A 25,550-nucleotide genomic window follows, 5' to 3' on the forward strand; every position below is an offset into this window, starting at 1 on the left:
CCCACCGGGTTACCAACCAGAGTCTTTCACCAACCCCAGAAACATCTAAATTCCAGCAAATTAGGGAGACCTCAAGATACTAAAGGCTTCAGTTTAATTTCATCTACCCTATTATGAAAATGAGGTAGTTTAATTTTATTGCCTACCACCAAATTGAGTGGTACTCCAGGAATGCGCTTTGTTGACGACTCGACACGCCTTTATGTGTATCTCTGGTGAAGAAGAAAAAAAGAGCTCAATTTTTACATGGCATATGATAAACAGTAAAGCCATTTTGTGAGGCTCACATATTTACAGCGGCTGTTCTTGTTGAGATGCAACAAAATATCTTTACAGACACACACCAGATGGCAAGCGCTCCTCCATAAGGAGTAATGTATTTGCTGCCGCTGTTTGCCTTGACGATTCGGACTGAAAGGATAACACCAGAGTGGGAGTGCTTTGATAATAGGATTCTCTTCTTCTGCTTGCCATTTCTCTGGTAATCACTTTTGTCACAGTGGATAATGGGAGTGAAATCAAACAAACACACCAAACTAGCATGCTTCGTTCCCACGTGACATGCTGTTTATTATTCTAACCAAATAAATGTGATCTTTCATTATATCTGTCAATCATGTTTTTAAACGTGTACGCTGGAATTGTATGTTTGATTTCATTATTATTGTACTCACCGTGCAAGTTTGTGCGTATATTATCTGTGAATTGCCAGTGGTTTATTCTGTTCTGGCCCGGATTTTAATGTGGCGTCCCAAACAATGAATCTGATTAGCTCCAGATTGCAACCGACTGATGAGAAAACGGCCCAGTCCTTCAAAATCAATGATGCACTAAATGTTGCAAACGGGCCCACTCAGTAGCAAATTAAACACAATTCTTTTTATTTGCCGTTGAACAAACAAGCAAACAAACTACAAGTACATTTGCTGGATTTTGTTACAGTGCTTTTTGTAATGTTTGCAGATTATATTACATTACATCGTCTGCTAATGCGTTTGGTCGAACCATGCAGTTGATTATGTAATGAATTACCAAATGACTAAATGTTCAATTAGAGCGCTTGCTTTTTTTTTTTTATAGAATCACATTGATGTTTGTTTTGTTGTGTAGCTAAAGCACTGCCCTTCACTCCGTGTGTTTATGTTGTCTCCCAGGATCCAGTGATCCATATGTCAAGTTTAAGATCGCAGGGAAGGAGGTGTTCAGGAGCAAAACCATCCATAAGAACCTCAATCCAGTGTGGGACGAAAGAGCAACTCTCCTGGTGGAAAGCCTGAGGGAGCCGCTGTACGTCAAGGTACAATTTGTTTGGCAAGCATACTTGAGAAATGCTTGTTGACGTTAAATACAATTTCACATTTAAATCGAGTATATTGTGAAATTCACCTTCGGGACTGTCTATGTTTTTTGTCGCACTTAATGCCTCTGTAGGTTTTTGACTATGACTTTGGACTTCAGGATGACTTCATGGGCTCAGCGTATCTCTACTTGGAGTCTCTGGAGCATCAGAGGTCAGCTTTTTGCCGTTCAATTTGTTCATTCCAGAGTAACGAGCTACATTTACTCTGTTACATTTGTGTCAGCAACATTGGAGAGAAATTGTTTTAATGCAATCTTGTTTTTAGAGAGAGAAAAACACACTACATTTGACTCCATTTCATCATAATGTTGTCTATTTGACAGTAAAGGAACACGTATGGATGGAACCTCATCAGTTATTATTATTATTATTATTTTTAACTCAATAATTATTGTTAGTACACTCAAGTACATTTTGGATGACTCATAAAGTAAGAGAACTGTGCTTGAGCACAGCGTTTGGCTATTTTACCCGCCTCTGCTTTCTTCTTCTCCACCCTTTTGTTGAATTTATAGTCAGCCCATCAGCTGCTGTAAATGGTTATTTAAAAAAAAAAAAATGCTCATATGAATGTATGAAAGGTACACTTGAATCTCAGTGGTTGAACAAATAATCTCTTGCCTCCCTCTTGTGGTACTTTTTGGAAACACATGCTCTGATTTTTTTTTAAATATATATATATTTTTTTTAAAGCACATGACGCTCCACATTCAGGACTTCTCATTCAGCATTGAATAATTCATACACCCCCTGACCATTTTTTTCTTCAAATAAGGCAGAACATTGTAATCAACTATGTAATTAGTGAGAATATAAATTCCCTTAGCACTTGTGTATAGATAATGTGTACAATTATATATCATTTGAAACACCTTTTTGTGTTAATATTCCGTGAAACCCACTCGGTTTATATCTGGATGATAGATTTCGTCTTTATAATTTGAAGGGGAAAACACTGCATTGGAATTTCATGCAGTATTTTCAATCTTGAAAGGTTCAGAGAATAGAAAAATGACTTACGTAATAATAATTTGTGACCTTGTTGGCGATCAGATCGGATGGTGTCATTTCGCTCAAGGGTGATCAGTTACAGAGAAATTGCCATTATTGAAACACGTAAAGTCTTTTGGAATGTTTAGCTTAAGGTTATGACATAAACTGTGGCCAAAGAGGACAACGTATGCTGTTGCTTAGTTTAGATGATACTTTTTTATTATTTTAATTCGGTAGCGTCATACTGTATTGACTTTGGCGTACACATTATTCATTGAAATGACATATTTTAACGAGCTTGTATTTGTATGCTCCCATGTAGGACACTGGAAGTCACCCTTGACCTAAAGGACCCACATTATCCAGACCACAATCTCGGCACCCTGGAACTTTCGGTCACTTTATCCCCGCGAGAGGGAGACATGAGAGATGCAGTAAGAAAACGTACATGCTGTTAAAGTGATTGTTTCTCGCTCTGGTTCTGGTGGAGTGACCTGAAAGTTCTGGATTCGTTCATGCTCAGTTACTGGAAACTCCTCAAATCAGCAAGCGCACACGCACACGCGCTAATGTAATTAACGTGTGGTTGTCGGTGTAAAAGTGTCATGTTCAAAGCGCACTGGATGTTTGCTCATGCGCTAGATGCTTCCTTCCGAGTTGCATTTATTTCTGTTCAATTATTTGTCTGCCTAATTGGACCCCTGCATGCTCGACCCAGAACAAGGCGGGAGTCATGGGGGAAATATTTTATTCCTTTTGATCTGATGTCTTAATTTTGCTGCTTATTTAGTTCTGCAGATCAGAGAGCCCACACTTGACAGAACAAATAAACTCTATTTAGGTTAAGCACCATTTTGGATCTCTCCGACTGTGAAGAAAACAAATACAAGTGTGTACGAGTGTGATTTTCGATGGCGCTATCTGTTGTCATCGATCAGGCTTGATGGCTGAGGGAAAGATGCTGTTGGGAATTGAGTAATTCATTCACTCAGATAAGCTCTAATGTTTTACATTGAAAATATACATAATCAATGCTAAATAAATAAATACATAAATAAGTAAATAAACCCACACCCTCAGTACCAGCTTGAACCAGTAGGTCTTAAAAATGCACCAATAATTTTTTGTTTCAACACATTAATGGTAACAAGCTTTGAAAATACAAAGAAGAACCATAGCTTGATTTTCTTTGGGAAACAAACAAACAAACACACAAACAAACAAACAAAGTTCCAGTCTTTAATATAAACAATGTCAATTTATTTGTGTGCGCATGCTTGTTTGACAACAAGGCAAGTTGCTCCTGCCTTATTCCCACGCATGACTGACAAATGCCTCACTCTCACGAATCTAACCTCTCACCCCCCCGACCCCGTCGCTCAGGCCTCGACTCGCATCCGAACACCTCACAACCGCCTCCCCTTTAACCTGCAGCTTCAAGTGGGAGACAGTAGGGGGTGCTGTAACCGCTTTGTCTCATTCACAGACCATGCTTTTGAGAAGGAACTGGAAACGATCTAGTAAGGTAAACTAACCAAAAAACGCATGTAACCTCCACAACCGACACTACTGCACCTCACCTGTGCATTTTTCATTGGTGTCCTGGTACATGGATGGATTGTCTCCTTTCCTCTTATCTGGTCCTCCCCCCCCCTGTGCTATTGGAAAACGCTTCTTTCATAGGTCATCACTTTATTTTCCACATGCTGCAATATACTAGCACAATTACACAAAATATGTTATGAAATAAATGATAAAAAGATATGCGATACATTTTTTGACGGATTTTAAAACAATGTGGATGGGGAACCTTTTCAGTATTTTTGCAAATTCCTCCTAAATTGATGGTAAAATGGTAACGTGATGAGCATTTGTGAGAGAAATGTTCTCCTGAGGCGTTATTCGATTTTAGTATTGCACGGCGAGCCAATCAAATGCTGTAGCTTCTCCACCCTTGATAGTTTATTGCAGCGGCTGTGTAAGAAAATAAAGTTGTGGTTTTATTTTCAGGAAGCTTAAGGCAAATCAACTGTGCCACTAAGCATGTTGATTGACAACGCAAAAATCGTTTTAGGATCTGTTCTGCATCTACATGTCTCCTCTTTTCTTGTGGCTGTTAGGTGAACAGAAAGAAGCATGTTTTTCTTTTTTTGCTTCCACAGACTGCATGTAATGTCTGAACTGTTTTGCAATGCATACTGAAAGTAGAGTTTTTCATTTTGGTTTAGTTTAAAATTGTCATGTCAAGGTGGTAAAAGTTGATTCCCGTAAGAATTCGCACACATTCTGTTGAGCTACCACACTAAATGGACAAAATATTCTTTAGTGTCCATGTTCTTTTATAAAGTCCTTGTGAATTGAAATGATGTCTTGTAAATTTGACGGATTACCGATAAGACTTGTTACAACCGCGGCAAGTTTGGCTGATTAAACAAACGATCAAGTATGTAAAATAAGGGCTTCAAAATCATGAAATAAATAAATAAATCACACTATAGACTTTGCTCTCAAACTTGTAAGCTATATCCGCTGAACGTGTGACATTATGCCCTACTGAAAAATCAAACCTACTTCATTTATAGCATCTTTTTCCTGCCTATACGTCTCTAAATGTTGGAAATAATATATATGCGCTGCTTAAAAGCCCCTTGGTGGCTGAAATATGTTGCGAGGCTTTCCGCACTGTGACGAGAAAGGCTAGCCACCATCTAGCTTGCAAGCTAACAGGCTTCTGGGGCTAACGTGGACGGGCATTGGGCTTTATTTAAAAAACAACACTGAGCTGTTGTATAAATCGCGGCATCCGGGGAAGATGCATTTTTAGGGTATACTTATAGCTAGCTTGCTAACTGCGCACTGTAGTGGTAGAAATCTCATGTTCTTTTATCGCGGGGATAGGGGAGACTCGTGCTGTATGCTAACGTTTGTCACTGGTCACTGTTTTAGCTATGTTCAAAAATACCAGGAAATTTAAATGGTGAAAAACTGTTTAATTTCGTATTGCTACTATTTAGCAGTTCATACTCAGTCAAAGAGTTTGTCTTTTTCCATAAACTTTTAGTGATAAATTAACAAATGGTCTTAAGAAAGGCTTCAGATATTGTTACTCCCTTCCTCTTGACTAAAAATTTTGAGACGGATACACATTTGGCGTGTGGCTGGTTGAAGCTGGGCAGGCGTCCTGCTGTATTGCGCCTTTGAAGTCTGCGAAATGGGCCACCCCGCCTGCGAGTCGGGAATACGCGCAAACACTAACGAACTTGCTACCCCTCTCCCAGAAAAAAAAAGGCGCTGCTCTTGACTCCCTCCCTGCCTCCTTGCTTGTTTTATTTTTACACAAACTATTTTTTTTAATGAAGCCATGAACATACATTCGAAGATGCAAACTCTTCATGAAGTAGTTTGCGATAGTAATTACGAGTCAGAGGCAGATTAAAACCAGGTCGCTATCTTCACCACTAGGCAATTTCTTTTTTTGGGCACTTCAAACATTTTTTACCCCTCCAAAGGGCTTATAAAAGTTGAACTGTGTACGAATATTATTATTAAAGTAGATTTTTTTTCGAGATTTCCAGCCCCCTGAACATCACTGTGCCTGATCTCTCCCCTGCTGTGATCTGGCACAGAGATACGGATTCCCAAAGTAAATAGCCCTTGTTTTTTTTTTTTCTCTCCAGCAACCAGAACTATGTAGCTACAAAACAATAAAGCAATGTTACTCGAGTACAACATAGCGGCGACCTCGAATCATTAGCATATACGCAGCCACATAGCATAAATTCACTTGTAGAAATTGGCAGACGTGGAAGTAGCTGCATGGGAGGTTAGCTGAACCGCGCGGAGCCATTCGCAGTTGTTTAATGTCTGGAGAATAGAAATTAAGAGGCTCCGTCTCCAGATCAAAGGGCTGTGCTTGTGCGGCGGGGTTTGTTCGGAGTTTAATGAAATTCATCTGCAAAACAAAAGCTATGCTAATAAATTCGCCCTAACAAGGAAGAAGATGGATGAAAAGAGGGGGGGAGGGAGGAATTTGTTGCGGTGAAGGATATTGTAATGATTCAAAGAGAGGTTAAATAGGCCTGTAAGTGGTGAGAAAACAGACTTAAATAGGTTGGCTCGTCACTTGATAAGATGGACTGCTAAAATTAGAAACGCTAGTTGCTCTTGCGTTCAAACCTATTGTGGATTAGGCAGCTTAAATGAATGATTATTTTAACTCTTATTTTTCATTGTCATCGTTATGCGCTGACCCTGAACAGGATACACTGCAGAGAAAAAAATGGATGCCAGGTTAAAAAAAAAAAAAAGGTGCAAATTTGAGGGTTAATTTGGTTGACTTGTTCCCATTGCGTCTTTCATGTTCTTCATTATAATTTGCCACTCTCAATGAAACACACCTTATGGATCTGTTTGTGTGGATGTGTGTACCTGCACGCCTCTGTGTGTGTTCACGGTTGTGCGAATGCGTGTTTGCCCACGACAGTGTCAGAGTATGCGCCTGTCAGACGTACACAGAAAAGCTCAGCTGTGGCGGGGCATCGTCAGCATCAGTCTGATCGAAGGTCGCGGCCTCCAGCCCATGGATGACAACGGCCGAAGTGACCCTTATGTCAAATTTAGGATGGGCCACCAAAAGTACAAGAGCAAGGTAAACACATTCGCGTGTGCTTGCGTTCGCCATTGCCTACGTCACATAAAGTGAGATTGCTTTTTTTTTTTTTTTTTTTGTGGCGTCAGACAATTCCCAAATCGCTGAATCCTCAATGGCGAGAGCAGTTTGACTTCCACATGTATGAGGAGCAAGGAGGCTACGTGGACATTACAGTCTGGGATAAAGATGCTGGCAAGAAAGATGACTTCATGGGAAGGTACAAGGAGGTCTTTTGATGTCTTGAATCGCATATAAACTTAAAATTCTGAATCCATTTGGGTTTATAATATGACGTCCGTCCACAGCTATAACAGCTTTAGCTCTCCTGGAAAGATTTTCCAGAAGTTTTAGGAATGTGCTTTGGGGAGTTTTTGACAATTCTTTCAGAAGCAACAATTGTGAGGTCACGCGCTGATGTTGGACGAGAAGGCCTGGCTTTCAGTTTCTGCTCTCATTTATCCCAAAGGTCTTCTAGCGGGTTGAGATCAAGTTCATCCACGCCAAACTCGCTTTGTTCCACAGTCTCTCGATATGCGGAAACATTCAGGGCTCCTTTTACTGGAACTAAGGGGACAGTAATTGACAATTCTATGATCTCATATTTCTTTGTTTGACATATAATACGGCATTCGGTATTTTCATAATATGTAACAACAAAGTGATTCTGTTCTCAGTGATAACACGGCCAAAGTTTTTGATAGCACGGCTTGTATGCGTGTCCTTCAGGTGCACCATCGACCTGTCCCTCCTCAGTAAAGAACACACACACAAGTTGGAGTTGCCACTCGAGGAAGGCGAAGGCGTGCTGGTGATGCTGGTGACGCTCACCGCCTCCGCCGCCGTTTCCATCTCAGATCTGTCAGTCAACGTGCTGGACGACCCGCATGAGCGACACCAAATCAAGCAGAGATATGTGAGTTGGTATTTTTCACCCAACTTTGTCTGTATGAACGGTGTGTGGTGCGAATACATGTCGGCAAAGATTAGCTGGGAATAGACAAGAAGACTTCCACTCAAGTTCAAATTCTTCCGAGGTGATAAAGAATATGTGCTGTTGTTTCGTATTGATGATCTTACCTCAATTTAGTTAAAAATGTACTCAGTATGAAATGTGGGCATCTTTAGTTGAACACTAAGCTGTTATACTTGTGTATCAATGGCAACAGGTGGATACACAAATGTATTTGACTTTCCGGCATCTGTGGAAAAGCATTTAAACGAGACTTTACTCGATCAGGATTTTTGGGCCGATCGAGTTTGACAAAAAAATGATAATCGATCACCGATTTGATCAGAAGGTGGAGCAGTATATAAATTTAAACATAACATGTAAACATAACATGTAATGTCTTATTTTGTGGAGCCGCTCAATGACATCATTGATTGATCGGAAAAATTAAGACATTACAGCTGATCACTTATATATATATAAATATATACACTAGGGGTGTGAATTGCCTAGTACCGGGCGATTCGATTCGTATCGCGATTCATAGGTCACGATTCGATTCGATACCGATTAATCCCGATACAAATCTATACATTGATTGCAATTTTTTTAAACTCAAATTTTGAAAATACTAATCAGTAAACATGTACACTGTAAGATTTGTATGAAAATGTATTCATCTGAAAATTCAGGTTGCAGTCTGTTTCATGTTTGAACAGCACTGAAATCAAATATTAAGGCTTAATGCTCCATTAATATAACATTCTCCCATGCTTAATGTGTGAATCCTAACCCTAAGTAAGACGTTTTGTTGAATATTCCCATAAAAAATTGATGTTTAAAAATCGAATCGGCCGCATATTGAATCGATTCGACAATTCTGCGCTGTAATATCGCGATATATTGCCGAATCGATTTTTTCAAACACCCCCAATATACACATGCGGACGGAGGGAAGGACAAAAAACATTGCTTAAACTGAGCTACTTTAAAGGGTAGTATAGATAGATGTTGACCAAAGATACATTATTTGGTGTAAATACCTTTTTTCAGGCTAATTAAATGGAATTAGAAAATTTCCAGCAACGCACTGGTTGGGAATCACTGAGGACGCTGTGACGCTATGTAATCTAGTAACTTTTTCCGCCTAAAATATTGTTTTACCCCAAAACTCAATGTGTACCTCTTTTCGGGTTTACATTGCTTTAACATATTCATTTACCAAAATAATGAGTGAATCGCTGAACCCAAGATACGATCAAATTACCAATAGTTTTAACTGTACATTGTTGTCAGAGCACAATACCATACCATACCAGACATAATTCTTATGATATATTTTTGGGGTTGTTCATTTATGCACGAATGTACTTGTAGAATCCCACTGCATAATTGTTTTATTTTTGCTGAGTGTGACATTGCGCCTGGTGTGAGTGGTTGGCTCGAAAGTGTTCAGCATGTTCCTCAGCCTTCTCAACCCTGGCAGACCACTTGCCTCTCTGTACTGCAGCAGCGGCGTGTGATCAGAGGGGGGAGCTCTATGACCGAGAAAGCCACGGTGGCCCTCTGCGCTCACAAAATGGGTGTGTGTGTAATGGGGGGCGAGAGGTAAAGGCTGAGGGTTGCACTGGAAGGGAAGGCGTGTAAAATGAAAAGAAAAAGCTATTTCACCTCTCTCACAACTTGTACAGACCTCGTTTTTCTGCTCGGCTGAAGGCCCAATTTTCTTTCCTTCCTTTTCCTACTTTTTCTCCCCCCCCCCCCCCCCCCACAAAAAAAAACACCTATCTCTACCATACTTCCCATCACGGTACCTCACTCAGCATCATCATCTCTTTGTCCATCTCCAATGTGAGACTGGAAGCTATCCACCCATTAAAATAATAGTAGTTCTTTTCCCGACAAAAGCTGTCTTTTAGTCATAAAATTGAATAACATGTTTCTCATTAAAAAGGACTGATAAGATTTAAGTACCACTGCTAATATAGAATAATTCAGTTCAAACGCTACTAATCTGCCCTGTCCAAATCTGTCTTTCTTGTTTATTCTTCTGATGAAAGACCCATTCATCGGTGTTGTGTAACGACACAGATGTCTTTAACTTATTTGAAACATACATGCAGATGATTAAATGTTTACTGGAACTGTCAGTGAGGGCCAAATGGCCGATTATTTTCCTCTTAAAATGTTATAATCAAATAAAACCGAGGTTCCCGACTCTGTGAAAGTACCCTGAATGCACCATTTTGCTTGCGTAACATAAGCAACTAGCAAGTGTGTAGTGTATGTTATTCTGTTGTCCCCCAGGCGTCCTTTAAGATGTTTAATGACATCCCAGTTGGAGTTAACTGTAAAACTGAACACACGACAATAAGAATAATATCCAATGTATCTTTAAATACAAAACATGCTTCGTTTTTAAAACAACGCTAGCCTAGCGCTAATGCTAAAAGCGAAGGGAGGATACCATTCAAATGCTAACCGGAAGTTAGCATCGACTTCGGGAGTGTTTTTCCTTCAAATAACGAATATTCACACACAAATGCTGTGGGAACACATACACACAGGTAAGATAACACTACACAAAGGCACACATTCTTCCCAATGTGTGAAAAACGAGCTATTTTAATAGAATTCAATCATAACTTACTTTTGTACTCATATAAGTGTGTACACCATGGATGTACGGCACTACACTTCCCCCAAGAGGCCACTTTTATGCATTATATATATTTTTTTAAGTAATCGGCCGAAAAATCAGTATCTGCATCGGCTTAAAAAAATGAATATCGGTCGGGCCCTATCCGATACTACTACAAAGTCCAACCATCATAGTAAATATTTTGTTTGTGATACATTTCTCATCATAGGTGAACCTAATCAAACAGCCTGTATGTTGAATTCACACACAGTACATACTGTGAGTGTACTGTACATGCATTCCAACCACAAACTACTTTAAATGCAACAAGCAGCATCACTATATGCAACATGGTGCAATACACTCACTTAGTGACAATTGCCTTGGATGTGCTATTGCTCACTGTAACCTTTCCTTCATCGCTAATTACTGCTTCCCAGACGTGCAGGGAGACAGGCCGAACAGGAGAGGGAGAGATTTATGTATTATGATGGCAAAGGAGCACACACACTAATGGCTCTTAATGGGCCTGGGGTGGCCACGAGAAGGGTGGATGAGGAGAAGAGGAGGACGCGGTGACCTCCGCTGAAGAGTGGTGGCACCTCTCCGAGCGCGTACATACACGCGGGTTAGGATAAAGGACACAAGCAGACTGACGGTCAGATCACATGTTGAAAGACGGACATAGAATGTGTGAAAACTCTTGCGGTGTATCCATATTAAACTTAGCCATATTCATTAGAAGATGCTTTGTGTGTGTGTGTGTGTGTGTGTGGCAAATGCGACGTTGCGCTGATGAAAGGCGACAAGATGCACAGATGACAGTGAGTCATATCTGTATGGCTTCCGTGATTCATGCGTGCGTTTGCGTGCTGTATGGCAGAAAGACGTCAGAGTGACAGTGTGTGACTTTGCCCTTCCATTTTTCACTTTGCTCCTCCTCTGTTCCTCCAGCTTTTTCATCACCGCTACAGTCGGCATCCCATAAAGCTGTACCCAAAGTCATGTTTCAGGGAGGTTTGTAAATCAGGACACCAACGGGGATTGGCCTCCATTCATTTCTTCTCTCTCGCCGCCTCTCTATATCACGATATTTTACTATGTGGAGTCAAATCCTATTTGAGGATTTAGTTGTTGTTGTTGTTTTTTTAACACCAATCAATGATCATGTTCAAACCCAAAACGTCCCTGCGGGGTTGTCCATATGGTGCAACAAAGGTTTGGGTTTGCTAGCGTGGTTTGTAGGCTAAAAATGCCTCCGCATTCTCACATTGGATGAGTTATTTTTTTTTCACATTGTGTTGTTTCCTCCTCGCGTGGTTAGGTGTCAATTCACCCTGAGTTTTGGTACTAAATCAAAACACATTTTCATCCGTGCCTAATTTTGAAAACTGTTAAAAATAAATAAATAAATCTTACCTAAAAGAAACTTCTCCAATTGTAAAACTTAACCTTAATAACTTGGATTCTGTCTTATATGGACGTGAGCAATTGTTTTATATTGTAACTTTCTAGGTTTAATTTACTTGATCAATGCTTTTCTAGATACATACTGTAAATTCTGCGTTTCATGCAGTCCCCTGACTTTATAAGTCCAGCAACAAACGATTGAGTAGAAGCACAGTTACGCCAAAGTCAAGGTTAGGCACCTTAAATGATAAGGGGATAATTTTGACCATGATAAAAATGCCATTTTAAATATGGTCAAAAATTGCGCATATGTCTGTTTTTGTTTTATATTCCAGAAATGTACATCATAGTATCTTAATATATGTATAAAAAATCCAACTTTCAACAACAAATGGTTTGATCAATCAATAAAATAACCACGTACTGTGATTAAAAAAAATTATAATGTTTGTGCAAAATGCTCTCATGTATGAAAAATACCATTCAAAGTGGCACAAAACCGCTCAACATTAAACCAACAAAAACTAATTTTTAGCATTTTTTAACAAAAATCAACTCACTCAAAATTGCAATATTATTTTCAGGTACAGTTAATTCTGCATGTTTTCCAAATCCCCCCAATTATTAGACCTACTCATGTTGTAGTATCGAGCAAAATAAACCCGGTGCAAGCCATGAGTGCCATCTTGTGATGAATTGTGATATTACAACTCAAAACGAAAAGATGGACCTCCACTATTAGCGGGTGATAGGAAAGATGGATAGCACAAATTCGCAATTATTATTATTTTTTAATTAATTTGGGGAAACTTCCATAATTCTTCAAAAAAATATGACAAATATCCAATATTAGTTTTTCCACACAAAAAAAGTGTTTTGGTGAAAAATCAAAAATATTGGAGGGGTGTGTGGGGGGACCACTGTAGTCGAGGAAACATGTTTATAGTTCCGCCCCAAAATCTAATAAATAAAACATTGAAAATTAATCGCCGGCAGTTAATTTTGTCCAGATAAAAAGTGTAAAAATTAGGGCGGGGTTTGGGACCAGGTTTTGTAGTGCTCCGTAATACACTGATTCGTCACATTGGCTCCAATCTGTGATGTCACATACTGTGTTATGTGTATTGTCCACTAGAAAGAAAGTATGAGAATATACTTCTGAAGATAAATAAGGCCATCATTACATTTTGCTTTCCTTCCAAGAATAAGCTGAAATAGTCGGCCCTAAATTTTCCTCCTTCTTTGACTTGTTTTCTCTTATAACTCTTTTCTCAACTGCATTTGTATCTTCCCAGAAATCGTGCCTTAAAACAAAGAGTTCCCCCATCCTCTTTAAACACTCTCTCTCTCTCCCTCTCGCTCTCTTGGTCTCTCTCCCTCCCCTCCCTCATTCTCTCACACACTCTCCCCTCTCATCTCCTTTACAGAGCTTTTGGACAATGATATCGCCGGAAACAGGCAGAGTCTGACAGAGTTGGTAATAATGAATTAAGTCTGTAGCCTGGCCTGACTCTGAGATTTAAATTATAATTACTCCTGTGGGGATGGACAGGGTTATTGCCAGTGAGAGAGAAATAAATTGAAGTGAAGTGCATTTCCACTCTTGCTTTTAAGACGCGCCGACATGCTCCTCAATTTGGCCTCAGTGTACCTGAGTGTTTGGGCATGAACAAAAGCATGCGTGCGTGTGTGTGTGTGGCTGATAGGGTTGTTACTTTTGAATAAAACTGGATTTGAACAAGCACCTAATTCCTTTCCTGCAATGTGGAATCAATAAGCTGTGGGTGGTGACCTTTGTAGGGTCACTAAGACCTGTAAATTGCTATTAAATTGTTTTGCCTTTGTGTTGCCACTATACACTAACTTGTTTTCTCTCTAGTTTTCTTAAGATTATTATAGAAGCCAACTTGCTTGCAAACACTCACCCATATACAGAAGTTTTCATTTTTCATTACAAATTGCTTGAAAAAAACTCCATCTGAAACCTGTGGTGAGTGAAGAAACGCAGTACCTTCACTTGAGAGTTTTAGTTGTGTTTCATTTCTCTACGGAGTGCTGGTGGCGTAAAACCCGAGTTTTTTGCCAACCATGCTATTCACACCTCACCAAATGTGTTGTTCTCACGTGAATCTCACTACTGTTGTAATATTAGGCTAGGTTCACACTGCAGGTCTTAAAGCTCAATTCCGATTTTTGGGTGAAATCCGATTTTTGGAGTAAACGTTCATATGACCTATTCATTGCGACCCCAATCTGTCTGCTGTGTGAACGTTATACGTCCCCAAAGTGACCCGCATGTGCAGAAGAAGAGCGCATATTGGACTTTTGATGACGTAGAGGTCCAGACTGCGGTCGCATTGCAAAAATTTGGATATGTATCGGATCTTGGACCACATATGAAAGTGACCCAGGTGGAATATGAAAAAATCGGAATTGAGCCGTTCAGACTGGTAAAACAATTCAGATACAGGTCGCATTTGGGCAAAAAAATCCGATCTGGTTGCATTTGCCTGCCTTTTATACCATTTGGCTGACTGAGAGTTCTACTTCCTTGGTTTTTAACCATACATAAAACATTGCAAGGAAAAATATTTGTAAAAATAATGTAAATGTAAAAAAAAATGAAAATAAAACTACTCGATGAAATGAGAATTCTCAACATTGAACTCTCATATTCATATTGCAATTCAGTTTTTTATTCATACAATTTTTGTGACCCCGCTTGATGATATCCCCCCCATCATATACGTATATCAAATGAATTCTATTTCAGTCTCAATGGTACAGAACTGAAAAGTGTATCAAAGGAGCCCACATAGCTACTCTTGAAAGGAAATTGTCTCATTTGTCCTCCTGCTGGACCGAGCTATAAATGCCAGCTCTATATTTTCAAATAAGGGCCGCTAAAGGACATTTTCTACCCTTTTCCTCCCTTAATGAAATGTCAGCCTATTGACCCATCTTTCTCTTAAATGCTAATTTGCCTGCCGCTTTGACCTTTCACCCCTGTCCTTGTGCCGTTTCAGAGCTTGTGGAGGTCATTGCACAACCTGAAAGACGTTGGTGTGGTGCAGGTAAAAGTCATCCGGGCTGAAGGACTGATGGCGGCAGATGTCACCGGTAGGAAGGCGACATCACATGCAAACAGTGTGATTGGAAACTTCCTGTGAGCACATGCACGTGATCAAGCATTCTATGCTTGAATGAGTTTGGTGTAGACACATATGATTTTGAATAGAATTGAGCCGAGCCCTCTCTCTGGTCTCACAGATCCTCCTTTTAGGTGTATTTGCCATGTGTCCCAATATTTTATGTGATTTGAAAAGGATCCACAGACGGTGGCAAAACACCAAACAACCACAGGGACAGGCAAACTCGGGCGGAACTTGTGGTCAGGGGCAGAATATTGAGAAAATTCCTGGGAGAATGGCGAGGCAGGAATAATACGGGCAGACAAGATTGGCAACGACGAACAGTGTGGTGGAGAATATCTGGAAACGAGTGCACCAATGACTAATGGTTCCAATAATTAATACTCCTATTATGTTGTGGGTCAAAATGACCCACTTTAAAGTTAAAGAACAAATGTTCGCTTTTCGCTATCAAACTTGGCACCAATAGACAATGAATTTCTAGTTTATTTTGACATATTGAGCATATTCCGGGTCAAATTGACCCAAAACATAGTTGCTATTAAACTTCACATTAACAGACTAAGAAATGTTCAACATGTGCAATGAAAACGGTTAATAACAAGCTATAAACAATGTTTATTATATCAAATTTACCCATTTTAATAGTGAAAAAGTCTAAATATTAGTATGGAATGTCTCATCAACAGACAATTAAAATGGTTCACGTTGACATATTTTTTTAATTAAATGTTGTTAAATATGTATTAAACAAAATGACCCATTTTAAAGTTGAAGATACAAATTAGTTTGGGTTTTATTTTATTTTTTGTTATGAAACTACTCGTCAATTAAAAGGGTTCACTTTGACATATTTTCAATTAAATGTTAAATAATTATCAGAAAGCCTTTGGAACATTAAACATAGCCCGGGTCAAAATGACCCATTTTAAAGTTGAAGATACAAATAGGTATATGTATTTTTTTTCTGCTGTGAAACTACTCCGAATGTTTATAGGAATGATTTACTTGCCAAATCATGTCCAGTCGACAGAATGGGGTATATGTCATGGAGGAGGCGGGACTTCCGACTTGCGTAAGTCACACACCTACGCTGTTTCCGGTTACTGTTGCAACGTAATAGGCCGTGTTCCAATACTCGCACTGCCACCCTTGTGCCCCTCAATTGCGTGTTCCCGTTAATGGGTGCGAGTGTGTAGGGGGTCTCGGTTCTCCGGAGTGCGTCTCAGAGTGCTTCGGAGAACTGAGACGCCCTACACACTCACACCCATCAACGGGAACGCGCAATTGAGGGGCACAAGGGTGGTATTGGGACACGGCCTATATGTCGCAACAGTAACGAGAAACAACATTGGTGTGCGGCTTACGGAAGTCGGAAGTCCGTGGCATCGGCCCCATTTACCTTAGGTGTACTCCAATTAAGATGGGAAAACCATTTCATGGATCATCAATGGAAACAGGGATGCTCCTGAGTTCAGGTTTGAGACTGTGACTACTCATGTGCAATTGATGTGATTTTGATTTAATTTAAATTAAAATAAAACACACATTGCCATTATGGGTGTTGTGTGTATAATTTGAAGGGAAAATAAAAACTAATTTGTTTTGCAATAAGGTTGCAACATGTGGAAAAAGTGCTGAGTAATTTCTAGATGCACTGTATATAAATCCACATCTTTTTTTTTATATTATATATATTTTTTTACTTCATTTTCATTTTACTATCTTCTTCTCTTCTGAATGACAGTAACTAATTTCAGCATTCAACTGATTGCATTTAATCATGTCGGCAATGTGTGTGGCACATTGTACGCCACCATGAATTCAGCCAGAGATAAAGTGTAATTTTGGGTTTGAGGGATTATGGTCTCCGAGAATGTTCAGAGAGGGAGTTTAAGTCTTCTTTATCCTGGATTTATGCTGGACGCTAAATTTGTCTCTGTGTTTTTAGGGGAAAAGATGCAGGGTGCTCATTTGAATAATAGAGAAAAAGTGTGCATTTGAACCAACAAATCTCCCCCTTTACTCCCCCTCCCTCCCTTTTCTTTCTCCACTTGCTCCCGCCGAATCCTCCATTCTCCATTAATTCTTACTTTTAATTAGGTCTGCAGTGGACAGGCCTAGTTTTTCACTCTGCATTATCTAGTTGAGAGTAGAGAAAGTGTGTGCGTGTGTGCGTTTCTCAATTCAAAGCAGCCGCAGTCTGTGTTAGCCAATGCAAAGTGGAACTGCTTGATTTGGGTTATTGAGACCGGGGCAGCCAGAGAGCAGCGGCTAATGGCTCTTGTATTTCACTGGGAACTTAAATTTACTCCGTGACCTTGTTTCACACAGCTCATCATTCAGTCTGCGCTTCATGGCTGACTTCCAGAAAAATTCACGTTGTTGTAAAGTTGTTTATTTATTTGCTTGTTGCTTTCCATCCCGCCTCTGCTGTTTTTACCTCGGACTCTCGAACAAAACAAGAACAAGCTTAAACGTGTGTTTTGTATACAGGTAATCTTGTCATATTTTCCCTCCACTTATTCATTTAAGCATTTCAATTGTGTGTTGTGACTTGCAGAGTTTTCATTTCACATGTTAAATGTGGCTTGGTTGGTATAGCATATTACACAGACAACAGACTACTACAGTGGCGCCTTGAGGTATAATCTCAAATCATCATTCTCCATTGAAATTATTAGAAATGTTAGTCATGGGCTTTAATAAATAAAATAGCACTATATAATATTGTACTTTGTATAAAAGCATTAAGTCATGATATAATTAATTAGTATTGAATTAATTAATCAATTTGCATGTCATAGTTAATTGTGGCTCTCTTTCTAGTGTGTCGACTTTTGACCACTGGGGGCAGTATAATAGTCGGCCATAACCAGATGAGTCATTGCCTTTCTCGATGACTCATAAGTTGTAATATTGGTCATTTTTTGCAAATGACAACAAATATATGTGTGTGAATATTGTTACATTGTGTGTCTAAATATATTGCTCCATGATTTGTATTCAAATATCATTTGCTTAAAGGGTTATAAAATTGTGACTATCGATGCTAATCGTTAGCCATTAGCGCTAAGCTACCAAAGGTATTCCTAAGGCATCGTTGTTGAGTTTAGTGTTTAGTTTGACAGTGAACTTCGACTGGAAGTGGCATTACACAGTTTGAAGCTTCTTTTTTTGACGGATTGTTTACTGCCAAACAGCTTATTGTGAAGTGAGTTGAGGTTGCTGCCACCAAGTTGCAAGTTTGAAAGTGAAAGCAAAAAAATATATATATGTACGAACGTGGGCGCACAACTTGAAAAAGTTGGGTCACTTGTAACTCAAGGCATCACTGTATTAATCTTCATTTACTCATTTTCCCACCAGGAATATTTTGTTCTTTCACCTCCAGACATAGTGAAGGGAAATTGATTCAAATGACAGGCAAAGGGGCTTATGCCTGTGCGCCAGTGTGTGTGTGTGTGTGTGACGGGCAGATACAACAGCTCTGTAAGAGCGGCATGAGAGCCCTCAGCACACGAACACCCTATTTTATCAGTTGAGAGGGGAGAGGGTCAGGAGCGAGGCGAGAAACAAACAGACGGACCGGCAGAGAGTGAGGGGAGGTCAGGGAGAGAAAAATAGTTCACCCTCTCTTCTCCCGTCCCCATTCATGCTGTCTGTCTGTCTCCTCTCTTGTCTGCGCTCTCTTTTTCTTTTTCACATCACACTCGGGCCATCTCTTACTCTAATTGAAGTGCTTTTGTGGTGTAGAACGAGAAGGATAACTGAACACATCTCAAAAGCCAACAGTGTCCCTTCTCTTGCTCCTTGAGTAGATGTGAGACATTTCAATCGTAATGCATTATCCACAATTTTCACGTAAGAGTACCACTGGCTTCTTCTTTTGCATCTATTATTATTGCTTTTTTCGAGTAGCTTTCAAAGACATTTTCATAAAATTTTATGAGATCCACGTATTTATGATGTAATGAAAACATAATAATTGTTTTTAATTAAATAATAGAAATGCAGAAAAAAAATCTAAATCAATTTGAATGACATTTGCGATGCGTGTGAGCGTCTAAAGCTGAAATGTCACACACACACAATTCATATGTAATCTGGAAAAATTCCTTTCATGAACTGTCAGATTTTATCGTTAGGTTGTCATTTGTACTTATTTACTTGTATTATTATGCGTTGTATGGTGGCAAGCAGGTTCGTCAAGCGGGTGGGTGCCATAAATTAATGAGTTTGAAATAAACTGCTCAGCTACGGTCATTGAAACCCATCTCGTCACTGTATCAAATCTCTGTCGTTAGCTTTTTACTCAGACTGTCACACATGGCAGAAATTGAAAGCCCGTTGCCCCAGAGAAAATGTCCCCTCTGCTAGATAGCTTAGCGTAGCATTGCTGCATCCACCAGTGTGGATGTTTTATTTTGGAAGACACCAATAGGCATAGACTTTCGATTCTACCCTTAGCCACAATGCGGAGCAAAATCCTGGTTAAAGTAAGACATTTTAAACTAAAAAGTAAAACCTTTGGGTGCTTTATGAGGTAAAACGGTGGCAGCTAGGCAGCCACTAGCGTACTGGACTTTTACTTGTACTTTTGTTGCCATATTTTACACATTGTCCATTACAAACACATTGACTTTACATTACATACAAGCAATTTGGTGATTCCACAATATAACAATCTTTTTCACTTAATGATTTTTCAGGTACCAAATTTTGGCGGAGGTCCGCGCAAGTGCACACAAGCCTGTTAAAAGTGATGTAATGCAAGAAAAACGCAAATGAAATTCTTGAATTATAATTAATTGTGATGAGCACCTCAAACTCCCGACCAACTTTAAGCTTTCCTGCGAGGCAATTACAGGCGCTGCCTCATCCGTGCCATATTCATCATCCACACTTATCTTAGGGCACCCAGAAATTATTTTGCACCCGCTCCCCCGCCGCACACCCTCCGGAGGCACCGTGGAGACGTGACCCGATGTGGGAGGAGTTTTACCTGGACGCTAGCTCAAATGTGAGCGTGTAATGGTTGAGACAGCTGCCTCCGGTGGTGGCGGCCAACAGGGTGAAAGTTCATCACCGGTGACAACTGACTCCACAGAAAAAAAATTCATATTAGGCTGAAAAAGGGGGGGTTGCTGTGCTGTAATTTTTCATCATTTAATTCCATTGATTGCAATTAAATTTAATCAGTCTTGATTTTTTTTTTTTAAATACTTTGGAAGCTCCAGAATGATTCAATATATGTTTATTACTTTAACCCTTTATGAACATTTGTTGCAATTATTAAAACTCATTGAAATTAAAATGTTCAACCTAAGGCAAATTACTAAATTACATTAATAGATGTATTTATTTGTTATGACCTATTGTTGATATCATCTGCCATTATAATGTGTAATATTACTTGATTTTAAATCTTAATGTACAATTCCTACATTAATGACTTAACTACACTTGATCCCCCACCCCAAAAAAAATCTTTGATTTCCTCTCAGAATCAATATTCATGTAGGAAATCACACCAATGACATTTATGAAATTCTAGCAAAACTAATTCCAAAATTAAATTCTGAAAATTGTTCATCCTGAAAGTTTTGTGGTCATTTAGAATGGATAAATAAATAAATAAATATATATATATATATATATTTTTTTTTTTTTTTAATGGCTTATACTGATTTTTGATCATAACTATATGATAACAATAACACACCAAAACAAACAGAAGCCTTTGTCTATTTGAATGTATGTTGTTTTCTGTCGTCTGCGTCACATCTGCCGATATCCACTTCAAACATCAATAAGACCCCCAACAACTGATATGAGAGGCAACACCTACGGCACCACATTGATCACGCTGACATTTGCTTTGCACACCTACTAAATGTCCTGCCCTTGTCACAACATTTGAAGAAAATCACACAGATCGATGACACTCACACGTGGACAAATCCGAGTGCACATGCACATGTGCGCACACACACACACACACACACACAAGTGCACGACCACGCAAATGCCACTGGGGCATTGAACTCAATTCCAACTTCATTGAGTCTTATTCGTGATAGCTAATGTTATGATTTTGTGTAAATCCATTGAAAGGTGTAACTGTATACATCTCAAGTTTTTTGGGGGGAGGGAAATTGAAGTAGTGAGCTATGAGATAAACATATTAATAATATAGTAAATTTTTAGGATGTTACTGGCTTTAGTAGTCTTTTATTTGTCTCCCCTTTTATTAGTTGGCTGCATATAGTTTTGTCTTTTTAGTATTTAATGTGGTGTGTACCTTTTTACCTGTGGCGATCATAAGCCCTGACCAGCTTCAATGGCTCCCAAGTGAAACATATTTTTTACATTATTTTACGTTATTTTCTTCTTTGTTTATGTATTTATTTTTAATCATGTATGTTTCTTCTTCTCCTTGTCCCGCCTAGGAAAGAGTGACCCATTCTGTATAGTGGAGCTGAGTAACGATCGGTTGCAGACTCACACCGTTTACAAAAATCTTAACCCAGAGTGGAACAAGGTCTTCACTTTGTGAGTATAGTTATTGTTTATATATGAACAAAAAAATGCAATTGTATTTTTCGTCTGTTCGGTGGTTTATCGGGCTATAGCATAACGAACAATACATACTGAAGAAGGGCAATAATGAGATCAAACATAAGTTCTTAAATATCTGCTGCATTTTTATTGAGTCCAATGATATGGAATTCCCAGTGATGGGACATGTTAATTTAATCTTTTTTTGAGTGCACATCGCCCACATAGCCTCTTTTCTATACATATCATCACCCATCTTGATAGCCTACTTTTACAAATATGACACAACTCTACTTTAACTTGTACTTGATGGAAATGTAGTACAATGACAAATAATGTGCTTGATATGTTTAAACATTTATGCAAATTTAAAGGAGAATGTAAAAAAAAGAAAAATCTGTTTGCAATGCCTTCATATTTCAAGTTGTTTTCTTTGTTAGTATGAAATCAAGCTTTTGTGGTGTCATAGCTTTTTAAACGGTTAGCATGCTGTTCACCGTCATTGTCTCGCCATGTCGTCCAGTAACGTAAAGGACATCCACTCAGTACTCGAGGTCACCGTTTACGACGAGGACCGAGACCGAAGCGCAGACTTCCTGGGCAAAGTGGCCATTCCGTTACTAAATGTGAGTCCAACTGCTGATTCTTTTGTTTTTAAACATTAGGAACAAAAACACACAATTGAAGCTATAAAAAGCATAGGCTATTTTTGCACATGCACTGACATGTTTGAGATGACAGGAAGGTGAAACGATGAGTCAAAAAAGAAACTGATAAGTGAGAAGAAAGCAAGCATGTGAATGAGATACGTTATGAAAATGACACTGATCAAGAGATGAAATGACATTCGCCGTCTGTCGCAGAGAATCTTTCTATACGTGTGACTGAGGCGTATATATCGGCGCTGGGCTGTACACTGTGATTCCCCAGGATAGTTAATTTCTGTTTGACAGAGGCGAGCTGCTGTGGGTAATGAACAGGTACTTGTCAGAGTTGCCACAGTTGTTTTGGGTTCCCTGTCAACGGCGGCAGCTGGGGTTCAAAGGTGGCCCGGGGAGCCGATTCAGTCGGGTATTGCCAGACAGACGCCTGTCATGTCCCTCTCCCACAGATCCAAAATGGAGAACGCAAAGCCTACGTCTTGAAAAGCAAGGAGCTGACAGGGCCAACGAAAGGGGTCATCTTTCTTGAAATAGACGTGATTTTTAATGCTGTAAGTCTTTTTTTTTTTCTTTAGATTCTCCTCCCGTATTTAAAAAAAAAATGTCCCCCATCCTCTTGCTCACCCTTTTCTCTGCTGTTGTCTTAATTCTGTTTGTCCCCCCTCACTCACATCTCATTCCTCGTCCAGTGCGCCCTCATCCTCGTTTTGGGTCTAATTATGGAAGGCTCCCTTCTCAGCATCCTTTGTTCGCCCGTTCCCTGTCACTGTGTGTGTGTCCTGTAGCCGCCATCTTGTTACTCACCCCCCCACCCGCTCGCTCCAACCTCACATGGGTGCGTGTGCACTATGCATGTGTTGTAGTGTGACAACAGAAATCTGGGAAAACATTTCTAGTATTTTAGCGGTCATCTCGATCAGTTCTGTAAATAAACCAATTTGTTGTTTTACGCTGCCCTCCAGGTGAAGGCTGGTCTCAGGACGTTGATCCCCATTGAGCAGAAGTACATAGAAGAGGAGCCACGAGTGTCCAAACAGGTCAATTACTTGCTATAGCTTAAATTCTTCTACACCACATCAAATACACATTGACGGATACGTTTGTCCAATGATGCACATTTTATGAATTATCATGTGATGCGACTAAATAGAAATAACCAATTTGAAGTACATTTAAAGACAGGAGATAGTCATGATATTAAAGAAAGAGAGTAGCTTTCAAGTTTGTACTGTCTCACAAATATGTATAAAAGTTACCCTTTTAGCAACTGGTATGTTGAGGTCATATCAAAAAATAATTAATAGTGATTTTTTTTCAACAAATATACATCTTCATTAGAATTTATGTGGCTAGCTAGCTTGTTTAGTTTAGATTGCTAACTGTTAGCCTTATAACTTTGATTTAAGTTGAAATTGAAAATATTATGCCGTGGTCGGGTCGACCAACTATCATCTGGTGCAACCTCTGTAGAAAACTTTCCGTGACAGATGAATTATAGTTGTCCTAAATTTGTAGATACTGTAGTAAGCTTGTAGATAATAGTAAGTAATAATAAAGAATACATATTTTTATGTTTTTTTAATTACCCGTGCTGCGTCTGGTAAAATCCTTATCTGTCAATGTGCCATGTACAAAATGCATAAACTTTGGTTTAATTTCATTTCACAACCAAATAGATAATTGACTACTTGTTAGTTATATTGTTGTTTAAAAAAACTGCATATACAAAATGTACAAAATAAAATATTCGCCAAATTTTGACATAAGTATTTTTAATGACAAATGTGTATTCACAATATACACATTTATTTTTAACATTTTATCTTTATCTGTTATTTATTAGATGAAATACTACTTTTGAGTATGCACAAGACATACTGTACGTGGGCAATTCTTGCATATCAAATATATAAATGTGCAATAAAATTAAATGCATGATATTTATAAATTTCTTGCACATTCATCTGATTGTGTATTCATTTAATAATATAATTTAAAAGCTTGACCAACCTTGAACACTGTAAAAATACCATTCAAATTAGACTTTACCATGAAATATATACATTTAAATCCCTTAGAAATTTTATATATTTTATTTATGGTACTCCTCATACCAACTGTACTTTTAAGTTTATTTAAAAAACAACAACAATTTAGCTTAAATGCACACTTCAGCCTGTGGAACACATTTACCCCTTTAAAAAACAAACAACAAATTCCACAAGTCACATTTGACACAGAAAGTTGCATCATTCAGGTCCTTTGCAGGCCATACGAAGGCCAAAAGTAAATTCTAATACTTTTTTTCTTTATATTGGATTATATATCCATTAAGAGGAGATGAAATCTAAGATCAGTTTTGGTATTTGTTCATCTTTAGTATACAATTTTTGGTCAAATCACTGTAACGTGCTATATTTGCTAACTCTATGCTGAAAACTTGAAAAAATGATTGACATAAAAAAATAATAAAGTTGCCTGGCATGAGCCAATACACATTTGTATTACCAGATCTTGAATTGAAAAAAAAAAATCCAGAAACGTACGTTTACCCCAGTGTGCCGCATGTCCTGCCTCGCTGTCGTAAGCGCTAACCAGCGAGCCGGGCGAGCGGCATCTCGTAAAGCCTAACAACTGTGTGGGCAAGATAAAACAAGGTGATTGAAGAGGGAAAACAGCGTTTCATTTTTGTTTCTTCTCTCCTCTCTCCCTTCTCTCATCTGTCAGCCGCCTCGCATCCACCCCGGCTGGGTGAATAGAAATGTCAAGCTGTCAACTGCGGGGTGCATAAGTAGATTGGCCGTCCTTATAGATGGCCCTTTTTGCCACTGCTGCTTTGCACTTCATTGTCACGCCGCTCAGTGTGGCAGCCGCACAAAGGGCTGAATAGCTGGGGCCGGCCCACATCACACATGTCATATGAGTGACCGTTTGGGCTTAGTAGTCAATGCTGCGCCATGCCCTGCCACACACATCACTAGCCAACACAGTGCCACACACACAAACATCTCCCATACCGCCCTTGTTTCAACCCTCCACCCGTTTTTCCACCCCCTCTATGTCGTCTCTGTTGCACTGGCCCGCTCGTCTTTTTCCTCAAGTGGCAGAATCTCAATCTCACCTCTGACTCATAGAGATGACCCATGTCAGCGTCTCACAATGATGATGTCA

At 39.2% G+C, this 25,550-nt stretch overlaps 1 protein-coding gene across 6 annotated transcripts in view; it reads left to right on the top strand.

Annotated features, from left to right (window-relative positions):
• Nucleotides 1–25,550, top strand: part of mctp1a (multiple C2 domains, transmembrane 1a) — a 98,794-nt gene that overhangs the window by 22,477 nt on the left and 50,767 nt on the right. For 4 of the 6 annotated variants that reach the window (XM_086076150.1, XM_086076144.1, XM_086076146.1 and 1 more), the window contains exons 3-14: nucleotides 1,155–1,297; nucleotides 1,432–1,511; nucleotides 2,676–2,787; nucleotides 3,840–3,878; nucleotides 6,837–7,001; nucleotides 7,091–7,221; nucleotides 7,731–7,917; nucleotides 15,031–15,124; nucleotides 21,609–21,711; nucleotides 22,241–22,343; nucleotides 22,829–22,930; nucleotides 23,342–23,416. In XM_086076150.1, coding sequence (XP_085932276.1) covers nucleotides 1,155–1,297; nucleotides 1,432–1,511; nucleotides 2,676–2,787; nucleotides 3,840–3,878; nucleotides 6,837–7,001; nucleotides 7,091–7,221; nucleotides 7,731–7,917; nucleotides 15,031–15,124; nucleotides 21,609–21,711; nucleotides 22,241–22,343; nucleotides 22,829–22,930; nucleotides 23,342–23,416 — 1,334 coding nt within the window. The remainder of the gene's footprint in view (nucleotides 1–1,154; nucleotides 1,298–1,431; nucleotides 1,512–2,675; nucleotides 2,788–3,839; nucleotides 3,879–6,836; nucleotides 7,002–7,090; nucleotides 7,222–7,730; nucleotides 7,918–15,030; nucleotides 15,125–21,608; nucleotides 21,712–22,240; nucleotides 22,344–22,828; nucleotides 22,931–23,341; nucleotides 23,417–25,550) is intronic. The other 2 variants (XM_086076145.1, XM_086076149.1) reach the window with 1 other exon arrangement.

The sequence above is a fragment of the Leptonotus elevatus genome, chromosome 5 (genome assembly GCF_054856555.1).
Source record: "Leptonotus elevatus isolate MCC_2025b chromosome 5, RoL_Lele_1.0, whole genome shotgun sequence".
In the NCBI taxonomy this organism is placed as follows: domain Eukaryota; kingdom Metazoa; phylum Chordata; class Actinopteri; order Syngnathiformes; family Syngnathidae; genus Leptonotus; species Leptonotus elevatus.